Source organism: Ranitomeya variabilis, chromosome 4, assembly GCF_051348905.1.
Source record: "Ranitomeya variabilis isolate aRanVar5 chromosome 4, aRanVar5.hap1, whole genome shotgun sequence".
In the NCBI taxonomy this organism is placed as follows: Eukaryota; Metazoa; Chordata; class Amphibia; order Anura; family Dendrobatidae; genus Ranitomeya; species Ranitomeya variabilis.
Genome location: NC_135235.1, coordinates 39,621,604 through 39,634,052, shown reverse-complemented (window position 1 = coordinate 39,634,052; position 12,449 = coordinate 39,621,604). Strand labels below are relative to the sequence as shown.

The 12,449-nt window shown below is 45.6% G+C and overlaps 1 protein-coding gene across 1 annotated transcript in view; it reads right to left on the bottom strand.

Annotated features, from left to right (window-relative positions):
- Positions 1 to 12,449, bottom strand: part of DOCK1 (dedicator of cytokinesis 1) — a 478,132-nt gene that overhangs the window by 369,882 nt on the left and 95,801 nt on the right. The window contains exons 9-11 of the mRNA XM_077258384.1: positions 12,343 to 12,424; positions 10,631 to 10,766; positions 6,489 to 6,561 (exon numbers count right to left, since the gene is read on the bottom strand). Of these exons, the coding sequence (XP_077114499.1) occupies positions 6,489 to 6,561; positions 10,631 to 10,766; positions 12,343 to 12,424 (291 nt within the window). The remainder of the gene's footprint in view (positions 1 to 6,488; positions 6,562 to 10,630; positions 10,767 to 12,342; positions 12,425 to 12,449) is intronic.

Below are 12,449 nucleotides of genomic sequence, written 5' to 3'. Positions count from 1 at the left end.
CCTTTTTTTTGTACGTCGCGTCCGCCATTTCCGCGGATGCGTGGCCGTAACTCTGCCCCCTCCTCCCCAGGACATAGACTGGGCAGCGGATGCATTGAAAAACTGCATCCGCTGCCCACGTTGTGCACAATTTTCACAACGTGCGTCGGTACATCGGGCCGACGCATTGCGACCGCCCCGTACCGACGCAAGTGTGAAAGAAGCCTAAGGCTACTTTCACACTAGCGTCGTACTCGGCCCATCGCAGTGTGTCGGGCCGACGTACCGACGCTAGCGTTGTAAGCGCCGCACAACGGGTGCAGCGGATGCTGTTTTTTCAACGCATCCGCTGCCCCATTGTGAGGTGCGGGGAGGCGGGGGCGGAGTTCCGGCCACGCATGCGCGGTCGGAAATGGCGGACACGTCGCACAAAAAAGTTACATGTAGTTTTTTTTGTGTCGACGGTCCGCCGAAGCACGACGCATCCGTCGCACGACGGATGCGACATGTGGCAATCCGTCGCAATGCGTCGCTAATGCAAGCCAATGGAGAAAAAACGCATCCTGCAAGCACTTTTGCAGGATGCGTTTTTTCTCCAACGACGCATTGCGACGGAAGCCAAAAAACGCTAGTGTGAAAGTAGCCTAACCCTAGCCCTAACCCTAACCCTAAATTTAGCCCCAACCCTAACCCTAACTCTAACCCTAACTCTAACCCTAACCCTAACTCTAACCCTAACCCTAACCCTAACCCTAACCCTAACTCTAACCCTAATTTTAGCCCCAACTTGTCTTCTCCTGCCGGCCGGCAGATGGCAGCAGATGGCGGGCGCACTGCGCATGCGCCCGCCATGATGAAAAAGCCGGCTGGCAGGAGAAGACAGAAGAGGACCCAGGGACCCCGGGTGAGTATGATAGGGTCCCCGAATCCCCCTATTTCTCTGTCCTCTGATGTGCGATCACATCAGAGGACAGAGAAATAACTGATCGCTTTTTTTTTTTTTTTTGCGGTCGCCGGTAAACTGTTAATTACCGGCGATCGCAAAGCAGGGGCCGGTGCAAACCGACCCCGATCATGTTCTTTGGGGTCTCGGCTACCCCCGGCAGCCGAGACCCCAAAGAACATCCGGGTGCCGGGCGGCGGGCGCACTGCGCGTGCGCCCGCCATTTTTTCCCGGAAAAAAGATGGCGGCGCCCATGGGGAGACACGAGGAGCACCGGGGGAGGTAGGTAAGTATTGGGGGGCTATTGGGGGCCATCGGGGACCACATTTCTCTGTCCTCCGATGTGCGATCACATCGGAGGACAGAGAAATTAAACGGCAAATCGCGTTTTTTTTTTTTTTGTTGCGACCGCCAGTAAACGGTTAATTACCGGCGATCGCAACTCGGGGGTCGGTAAAAACCCCCCGAATCATGTTCTCTGGGGTCTCGGCTACCCTCGGCAACCGAGACCCCAGAGAAAATCCGACTCTGGGGGGCGCTATTCACTTTTTCCACAGCGCCGTTAATTAACGGCGCTGTGGATTAAGTACCCTTAGCGGCCGCCGTTAAAAGGCGTATCGGCGGTCGTTAAGGGGTTAAACACATGTGATAATTGGTTTTCCAGGTGATTCTAATTAAAGGGAAACTACTTAAAAATGATGTTCCACATTATTAAGCAGGTCACAGTTTTCAAGTAATATGGGAAAGAAAAACGATCTCTCTGCTGCCGAAAAGCATCAAATAGTGCAATGCCTTGGTGAAGGGATGAAAACATTAGAAATTTCCCGAAAACTTAAGCGTGATCATCGTAGTGTTAAGAGATTTGTGGCTGTATCTGAGCACAGATGTGTTTATGCTGATAAAGGCATAATGAGGAAGATTTCTGCCAGGCAAGTTCATCGGATTAAGAGAGCAGCTGCTAAAAAGCCATTACAAAGCAGCAAACAGATATTTGAAGCTGCTGGTGCCTCTGGAGTCCCTCGAACCTCAAGGTGTAGGCTCTTTCAAAGGCTTGCTGTGGTGCATAAACCTACTATTCGGCTACCCTTTAACAGTGTTCACAAGCAGAAATGGTTGCATTGGGCCCAGACATACATGAAGACTAATTTCCAGTCTTGTTTACTGATAAGCGTTGAGCAACCCTGGATGGTCCAAATGGATGGAGTAGTGGATGGTTGGTGGATGGCCACCATGTCCCAACAAGGCTGCAACAACAGCAAGGAGGTGGAGGAGTCATGTTTTGGGCCGGAATCATGGAGAAACAGCTGGTAAGGCCTTTTAAGGTTCCTGAAGGTGTGAAAATGACCTGCAAAGTATATAGAGTTTCTGGCTAACAACTTTCCTCCATGGTATAAAAAGGAGAAACGTGCCTTCAGGAGCAAAATCATCTTCATGCTGACAATGCCCCATCTCATGCTGCAAAGAATACCTCTGAGTCATTGGCTGCTATGGGCATAAAAGGAGATAAACTCATGGTGTGGCCACCATCTTCCCCTGACCTCAATCCTATAGAGAACCTTTGGAGGATCATCAAGCAAAAGATCTATGAGGGTGGGAGGCAGTTCACATCAAAACAGCAGCTCTGGGAGGCTATTCTGACTTCATGCAAAGAAATACAAGCAGAAACTCCCCAAAAACTCACAAGTTCAATGGATGCAAGAATTGTGAAGGTGACATCAATGAAGGTTCCTATGTTAACATGTAACTTGGCCTGTTAGGATGTTTTGGAGTTAAATAGCTTTTTGTTCAGTGAATGTGACCTCCTAATGCTGCAAATTCCACAAATGAGCATTTTCAGTTCTTTAAAACATATCAAATGTTTAGAAATTCTACTGTGCCTAATAATTTGGAACAGTGCATTTTAAGTTTTTATTCATTTTGGAGATTATACTGTTATCATTGGGAGGTTTCTTCAATAAAATTCGATGTATACTCTAACGGGTGATTACTTTTATTAGACTGACTGCCATTTGCACCAACCATTTAGGAAAATCCGATAAAAATGTCAGTTGCATAATAATTTGGAACATAGTGTAAAGGGATTCAATAAACTGAAATGAACATTTATTTTATCCTGTTTTTCTGTTCTTAATTTTGGGGGCCAAAATCTCACCTAAGCTGCAGTTAACGGCGTTTCAAAGATTTTACTCCTCCCAGAAGGACGGTAGGAATCAGAAGTCTGGAAATGTGACTTCTGGGAGAGTGTTGTGGGCATGCTCTGTGATCTGTGCAGAGGTCACTGTGCAGGGAGGGGCAGTATGTGAGCTGCGACCATCAACTACTTTGAATGGCAGATCCTGTGTTATTTCTGCCTGTGATGATAATGAAATGACTGCTCAAATAGGAACTCTGCAGAACGACATGTGACAGTCTATTATTGGACTCAGTAATCAGAGTAAAAAGTCAGATTTAAAGTGGTATTCCCATCTCCAAGATCTTATCCTAATATGTAGTAAGTGTATTATTATTATCATTATTAATAATAATAATAATAATAATAATAATAATAAAAAATAGCAGCAAATACCTTCAATTAGAAATAGCGAATCAGAAGAACTATACGACATGTCGCTGACCTGTTGTGCAGGGCATTGCAGTAGCATAGGTATCCATATTACAGCCACTCATATAGTGACTGCCACTGAAACAGGCACTATGCAAGTGGCCGTAACTATGCAATGTCCTGTACATGGGGTAAGCGACATAGCTAATCAGAAGAACTACACTATATATCTAATTGGAGGCATTTGCTCATATTAATTTTACACCTACATATTGTGATAGGATCCTGGAGATGGGAATACCCCTTTAAATACATATATATATATTTTTTTATATAAAGATTGTGACGTGAAGCAAAAAAAAATGAATAAAATCTTAAAATATTTGTTTACCGTAATGACTAGATTATAATAGGGGGTTTCCTGAATGCACGGTGGATTTAAAGGTATCATGCCCTGCGGTGGTCCAGGACTGTGAGCGCATTATTGGCTGCCATGAACAAGCGATGGAGAATTCACAGCCGCCCGACCTAACGCAACCTGTATCTAATTAAAGGTCTCCAGGGCAACCGCAGAGAACGAGGAATTAATGGCAGTCATATATTACCAGAACGCTCCCACGACCAAAGGGATCATTTCCTATATTAACATTATTTTATCTGAAATGTCATATTGTAACATAATACTTGGGTATAATGGATCCTACAAATAACGGAATTTCTTTACAAAAAGGAAAGTTATATAAATTTTCCAGTATAAGTTCTGTATCAAACAGTCTGAAAATGGGGGATGGGGAGTCCGAAGTACCCTGCGCGAATGGAGCGGTAGCGAGTACGTGCGACCACCACACGCCCATAGACAGTGACGAGAGCGGAGGCCGTGCATGATCACTAACGCTCCATGGACATAGGGGTATCGGTTAATTATTGGACAATATCTTTAAGATCGTTCTCCCTTTAAAGAGAATCTGTCAACAGATTTTTTCCACCTAATCGGAAACAATATTGTAGAGACAGAGACCCTGATCCCAGAGATGTGTCACTTACTGGGCTGCTTGCTTTAGTTTTGATAATAATCACTATTTTATCAGCAGGAGATTATCACTAAAGGACCAGTAAACCTGCTGCCAGGTAGTCCTTCATATGCATGAACGCAGTATAAGCCCGCCCCCACCACTGATTGGCAGCTTTCTACCAGTGTACACAGAATGGCTGCCAATCAGAGGCGTGGGCGGGGTTACACTGGGCTCCGCATTCAGACACATTAATCAAAATGACAGCAAGCAGCCCAGTAAGTGACATCACTGGAATCAGGGTTTCTGCCACTACAACAAGCTGCTCTCAGATAGGGAAGTGAAAACCTAGACACAGATTCCCTTTAAGTATGGTTCCTTCCATGCTGCATTTTTGGCTTCTATTAAAAGCATACGTTCACACAGTAGACATTTAACCCCTTCAGGACCTATGACATATAGGTACGTCACAGGTTGTGTCCCTCCCTTTGATGTGGGCTCCAGGACTGACAGCTGATTTAATCATGTGCCCCTAACAGCCGCGGGTGGAATCTGTTAAGATGTTAAATGCCACTGTCAATCGCTGACAGCGGCATTTAACTCGCGCAAACCGGATGAGAGTCACAAACCACGCCCACCGGTGCTCCTGTCACATGATCGCGGGGCGCTGATCGCTTGGCATGAAAGATGCGGGTCAGAAGAAGACCCCCAATGCTTGTCACTGCAGATCTCCAATAAACGCAGTCATCTAAGAAGACTATTGAAGAAAGTAATAAATAAGAAAAAAGTTTTAAAAAATCTGAAAAAATATAAAAAAGGTGCAAATTACCCTCCTTTTGCCCCATTCAAAATAAAACAAAACAGAAATAAATACACATATTTGGAATTGCAGCGTTCAGAAATGCCAGATCTATCAAAATTTAAAAACAAGTAATCCGATAGGTAAACGGCGTAACGATAAGAAAAAAAAAATCAAAAACTTCAGAATTACGTTTTTTTAGTCACCGCAAATTGCAATAACAGGCGATCAAAACATCGTATTTATCATAAAATGGTATCAATAGAAACGTCAACTCGGAGCACAAAAAATAAGTCCTCACCCAGCCCCAGATCACAAAAAATGCAGACACTAGTCTCGGAAAATGGAGACTTTTTTTTTTTTTTTCTAAAAACTTTGGATTTTTTGTTGAACAACTAAAATAAAAAAATAAAAAAAGAATCTATACGTGTTTGGCATCTGCATATTTGTAATGACCTGGAGAATCATAATGGCAGGTCAGTTTTAGAATTTAGGCTCAAAGTTGGCTATGTGTCTAATTTTCCATGGACACCTCTGTCCATAAAAACAATATCACGGACATGTGACTGGCCCCACAGACTATAACAGGTACGCATGCTATCTGTGAAAAACGTGAAAATCGTACTTGTGAATGAGGCCCAAGTCAAAGGTAGCCCATCATTAATATTTTTAATATCTTCCATGTGGTTTATCCGTTTTCCTTTTTCTTTTTGGCTCCAAAGCCTCTTTTTTAATAATGGGGGAAAAGCTGCAGTGAGGCGCTGAAAGAACTGACATGTTGCATTCATCACGTGAATGAGACTTTGAAAATCTCATTCATTGAGCTGCTACTGTAAAACGCTGCATCTTGTTTCTACCCCAAAAATGGACATTAAAAATAAATACCAATCAAAAGCACTATGTGTGAACAAACACTAAAGAGCCCCAGCGACAAAGGCCCAACATCAAGAAGCTTTAACCGAAATTCTGCTGGACATTGGCTGCCACCATGCTTTATGATGTGCGGTGAAAAAAAGAAGCCAAATCTGAGGACATAAATATATGAGACCTCCTGTGAACCTATCCGCTACCAGAGACCGTTTGAATCTGAGATGGGATTTTAGGTGCGATGAAAAGGACGATGCGAAGAAAATAGAGGAGTCAAATTCAGCAAGGGAGGAAACGAGGGCCACAGAAAAGTACATCGTAATTATAATTCTGTGTAACGATACTTACGGCTGAAAAGGTATAAAATGTTGTTTGTCCTCGTCGTCAAGTTTTCCAGTAATTATGTCAGTCACATCCATTACTGAAAACAGAAAGACATAAAATTAACAGAGTGGATGGCGGCGGCCGCAACGTGCGAGTGTTTTCATGGAGTAGATGCTTTAATGAAATGTACAGACGGAATGTGCATTACGTCCGAAAAAAATAAATAAATCTATATTCCGGCTTTATTTCGCATCTGTCGCCACTCTCCTGGCTAATTTCAGCTGCACTAAATCATTTGCAACATGAACTTTCCCCACACGGTGACACCGCCACAAAGAAATGGAAGCGACTGCAATTGTGGAAATGGTAAAAAACAAAGATTTCATGTGCGACAACACAACACATTTCACTGAATTATTTACCGGCGGCATCCATTTACATGGTAAATAGCGGCGGTCGCGCCAATTACCTTTCCATCAATAATGAAATATGCCAGCGCGTTTAATTAACCTATAATCAGAGATAAAACTAATGTTTATTATGTTCCGAATAGATTAAATGAGAGGAGAGGTTATGAGGGCGATTCTTCGAAAGGGACTTTGTTTTTGTGTGATCACAGAGGGGAAAGTAAAGCAATGCGTGCCGCCATTAATATCAGTGCACCAGGTCCATAGTCATTCTGTGCAATTTCCACTGTGGCTGAAAGAGGAGGCTGCAGAAAGGGAGGCCATCCATCCTCCATCTATAAATCTATCGGGGCACGCAGGTTATAGACTACCCCTTTAATACTTTGAAAAGAATTTCTAGGAATAACTCCCCATGTCCAGTGCTGCCACTCCCCCAGCTTTTTTCGACAGGCTGCAGCATGACATCATGACTACACAGCATGTGACCACTGCAGTCGATCACTGGGTTCAGCAGCTCGTGCTGTGTAAAGCACTAGGGCCCAGTAATTGAGTACAGCATTCACAAGTGCCGTAGTCATGATGTAACTGGCTGCAGAACTCATGAGTGTCATGGTCGTAAGGTGACGGGCTGCAGCACTCACGAGTGTCATAGTCGTAAGGTGACGGGCTGCAGCACTCACGAGTGTCATAGTCGTAAGGTGACCGGCAACAGCACTCACGAGTGTCATAGTCGTAAGGTGATGGGCTGCAGCACTCACGAGTGTCATAGTCATAAGGTGACGGGCTGCAGCACTCACGAGTGTCATAGTCATAAGGTGACGGGCTGCAGCACTCACGAGTGTCATAGTCGTAAGGTGACGGGCTGCAGCACTCACGAGTGTCATAGTCGTAAGGTGACGGGCTGCAGCACTCACGAGTGTCATAGTCGTAAGGTGACAGGCTGCAGCACTCACGAGTGTCATAGTCGTAAGGTGACAGGCTGCAGCACTCACGAGTGTCATAGTCGTAAGGTGACGGGCTGCAGCACTCACGAGTGTCATAGTCGTAAGGTGACCGGCAACAGCACTCACGAGTGTCATAGTCGTAAGGTGACAGGCTGCAGCACTCACGAGTGTCATAGTTGTAAGTTGACGGGCTGCAGCACTCACGAGTGTCATAGTCATAAGGTGACGGGCTGCAGCACTCACGAGTGTCATAGTCGTAAGGTGACGGGCTGCAGCACTCACGAGTGTCATAGTCGTAAGGTGACCGGCAACAGCACTCACGAGTGTCATAGTCGTAAGGTGACGGGCTGCAGCACTCACGAGTGTCATAGTCGTAAGGTGACGGGCTGCAGCACTCACGAGTGTCATAGTCGTAAGGTGACAGGCTGCAGCACTCACGAGTGTCATAGTCGTAAGGTGACAGGCTGCAGCACTCACGAGTGTCATAGTCGTAAGGTGACGGGCTGCAGCACTCACGAGTGTCATAGTCGTAAGGTGACCGGCAACAGCACTCACGAGTGTCAGTCGTAAGGTGACAGGCTGCAGCACTCACGAGTGTCATAGTCGTAAGGTGACGGGCTGCAGCACTCACGAGTGTCATAGTCGTAAGGTGACGGGCTGCAGCACTCACGAGTGTCATAGTTGTAAGGTGACCGGCTACAGCACTCACAAGTGTCATAGTCGTAAGGTGACGGGCTGCAGCACTCACAAGTGCCATAGTCGTGATGTGATGGGCTGCAGCACTCATTAGTGCCGTAGTCATAAGGTGACGGGCTGCAGCACTCATTAGTGCCGTAGTCGTGAGGTGACAGGCTGCAGCACTCATTAGTGCCGTAGTCGTGAGGTGACAGGCTGCAGCACTCACGAGTGTCATAGTCGTAAGGTGACGGGCTGCAGCATTCACGAGTGCCGTAGTTGTGATGTGACAGGCTGCAGCACTCATTAGTGCCGTAGTCGTGAGGTGACGGGCTGCAGCACTCATTAGTGCCGTAGTCATGAGGTGACGGGCTGCAGCACTCATTAGTGCCGTAGTCATAAGACTGAAAAGTACGGTATGTATTATTCTTCACATTTTCTTCAATAAAAATTATTTGATTTAAAAAAAAAAAAAAAAAGAATACCCCACGAGGTGAGATTTTGCATGTTGCCCCAGATCGATGTAGATTGACAGTCATTTTGTATTTCTTCCATTTTCTTACTATTGACCAACAGTTGTCTCCTCCCCCAACGTCTTACTTATGGTTTTGTAGCCCATTCCAGCTTTGTGCAGGCCTATGATCTTCTCCCTGACATCCTTATAAAGCTCTTTGGTCTTGCCCATGTTGTAGAGGTTAGAGTCTGACTGATTAATTGAGTCTGTGGACAGGAGTCTTTTATAAAGGTGACTATGGAAGACAGCTGTCTTTAATGAAGGTAGCGAGTAGTGTTGAGCATTCCGATACTGCAAGTATCGGGTATCGGCCGATACTTGCTGTATCGGAATTCCGATACCGAGATCCGATATTTTTGTGATATCGGGTATCGGTATCGAAACAACATTAATGTAAAAATGTGTAAAAGAGAGAATTAAAATAAAAAATATTGCTATACTCACCTCTCCGACGCAGCCTGCACCTTACCGAGGGAAGCGGCAGCGTTCTTTGTTTAAAACTCGCGCTTTTCTTTCCTTTACGTGAGTCCCGGCTTGTGATTGGTTGCGTGCCGCCCATGTGACCGGCACGCAACCAATCACAGCAAGCCGTGACGTAATTTCAGGTCCTTCAGGATTTTAAAATTACGTTCCGGCGTTGTGATTGGTTGCGTCGCAGTCACATGGGAGACGCAACCAATCACAAGCCGTGACGTCACGGGAGGCTGGACACGCGCGCATTTTAAAATGGGCGCGTGTCCAGCCTCCCGTGACGTCCCGGCTTGTGATTGGTTACGCCGCGATCAACCAATCACAAGCCAGGAGGCTGGACACGCGCCCATTTTAAAAAGCGCGCGTGTCCAGCCTCCCGTGACGTCACGGCTTGTGATTGGTTAATGGCGGCCATGTTGCCGGGACGCGGACCAATCACAGCAAGCCGTGACGTAATTTCGTCACGGCTTGCTGTGATTGGTCCGCGTCCCGGCAACATGGCCGCCCTGACCAATCACAAGCCGGGACTTCACGTAACCAAGTAAAAGCGCGAATTTTAAACAAACAACGCTGCCGGTTCCCTCGCTGAGGTCCAGGCTGCGTCGGAGGGTGAGTATAGCGATATTTTTTATTTTAATTCTTTCTTTTACACATTTATATGGATCCCAGGGCCTGAAGGACAGTTTCCTCTCCTTCAGACCCTGGGAACCATCAGGAATACCGTCCGATACTTGAGTCCCATTGACTTGTATTGGTATCGGGTATCGGTATCGGATTGGATCCGATACTTTGCCGGTATCGGCCGATACTTTCCGATACTTTCAAGTATCGGACGGTATCGCTCAACACTAGTAGCGAGTTGATTAAGAGCATCTACCGTAACTGGTCTGTAGGAGCCAGAACTCTTAATGGTTGGTAGGGGATCAAATACTTATTTCTCACAGCAAAATGCAAATAAAGCTATATAATTTATACAGTTTGATTTTCTCTGTTTTATTTTTGCTATTCTATCTCTCAATGTTAGAATTAACCTACCCTTAAAATTATAGACTGTTCATGTCTTTCTCAGTGGGCAAACTAACAAAATCAGCAAGGGATCAAATACTTATTTCCACCACTATACGTGTGAATATATTACTAGATTGAAACAATTACCTGCGACTCCAAATGGCCTCCTAAGACCTGACGTTAGTTTCCTCGTGTTGTTGTCTCTTAACTCCATCCGTCCCACCCTCACTATCTGACACACAAAGCTGATTTTTTCTCTTTTCAGGTCTTTACTTCCGAGGTCCTGCAAGTTAAAAGCAAAAGCAGGAAATAAGGGAAGAAAGGTGAGGACTTTGGAGAAGTCAGAACGAAAAAATTGCATCGGCACTTTGTAAACCGACATTATTTGGGTCGAGTCTATAGATCGGTGGATCGTCCAGGTCAGTGCTCGCCAGCTAATGACGGGACCAGCACAAGTTTCCTGTGCATGCTGGTTCCCTGGTGCGACGTTTGATCCGCTGGATTGGTGTGATGTACTTTGTGCGGTGACGTTTCGTTAGCCCAAAGCCTGAGATGCCGGCGGGTAAGTACATTTGAGTAGTTCCTGTCCACGACCCGAGAGGACAGACCTGGACTGTGGACCAAGGATGCATGAAGCGATATGCTCATCTCTAGCACAGTCCATTGTCTTTATGAAAATAAAAACAAACACAAGTCTACCTAAAGACCAGAGACACTTTTGCATTATTTTGTTTTTTGTTCATTTGCTTTCTAAATGCAAAAGTGAGCAACTTTCTAAATAATCTTCATTAACATTTTCCTACTACACTGCTGCAGAGTCTGTGCAACTCCTGTACGTAGCCGGCTGTTCTGCTCCTGACTCTGAAGTCTCTCTCCAGTCTTCATGGAGGGAAGATGGTATATGCTTTACAGAGTGTGCACAGGAGGGGATGATATCACACAGGCTATGCATGAGCACCCAAGATGGACTCTGCAGGAGTCCAATACATCCTCTTCCGCCTTACAAAATATCAGCACATGGAAGGAAATCCCTCCTGAGTTGTAGAAGTACAGAAATGAAGCTAAGCTCGTACATTAGCGCTAGAAAAGACAACAGCATCCCACACACCCAGCTCACATCCAGTAACATAAAAATCAACTAATGGATTAAGGTATGGAGATTACTGCAACTTTTTTTTACCTCCGGGAAACAATTGACATTTTTTTTTCCAATGTGAAAAGGGGTTGTTACCTCGTAGAAAACTTTCTTTCATACCCAACAGTAGCGTTTTAAAAAAAAACAGAGTATTACAGATCCTCTCCATGTCTGCCACAGCCCTGGTCTCTTCTTTGTCTACGGGGCTGTCAATGTGACATCGGCGCTGCAGACAATCAGTGAGCCCCTGCTGTCTACATGGTGAAGGATACTGACCTGACTGATTGGCTGCAGCAATGTCAACTTGAGGTCAGTGCTGCAAACCAACAGAAATCGGGGACTGCAAATAAGGTCGGGATCACACATGTCAGAAACTCACATGAGTCCCGCATCTCAATACCCGGCACTGGGACCGGAGCGTTCAGCTGGATAGAAACACATGCAGCCGCACGCTCCGGTACCAAGTGCCGGCGGCATTGCCGCGCATTGAGATGAGCGACTCGTGCAAGTTTCTCGCCCGTGTGACCCCGGCCTAATACACCATTTGTTTGCAGCTACCCATGAATGAAAGTTTTCTGTAGGGAACAATCCCTTTAAGTCAGCCACATCTCTTCCGACACAGTGGGGTTACTTGGAGACTTAGAAGAGCCTTTATTTCCAAGCAAACAAATCCGTTATATTAGTTTCTGGACATCTTGCCGTAATACCTAAAATAATAACTTACTGTGAAAACGGCTCGCAGATTGTGTAGCCTCTCGATGTCTTTCGGCAGGCCAGAACTTGACCAGCGCACCAAGTAGTTTTCACTGAAAACACGTAAAGTAATACATT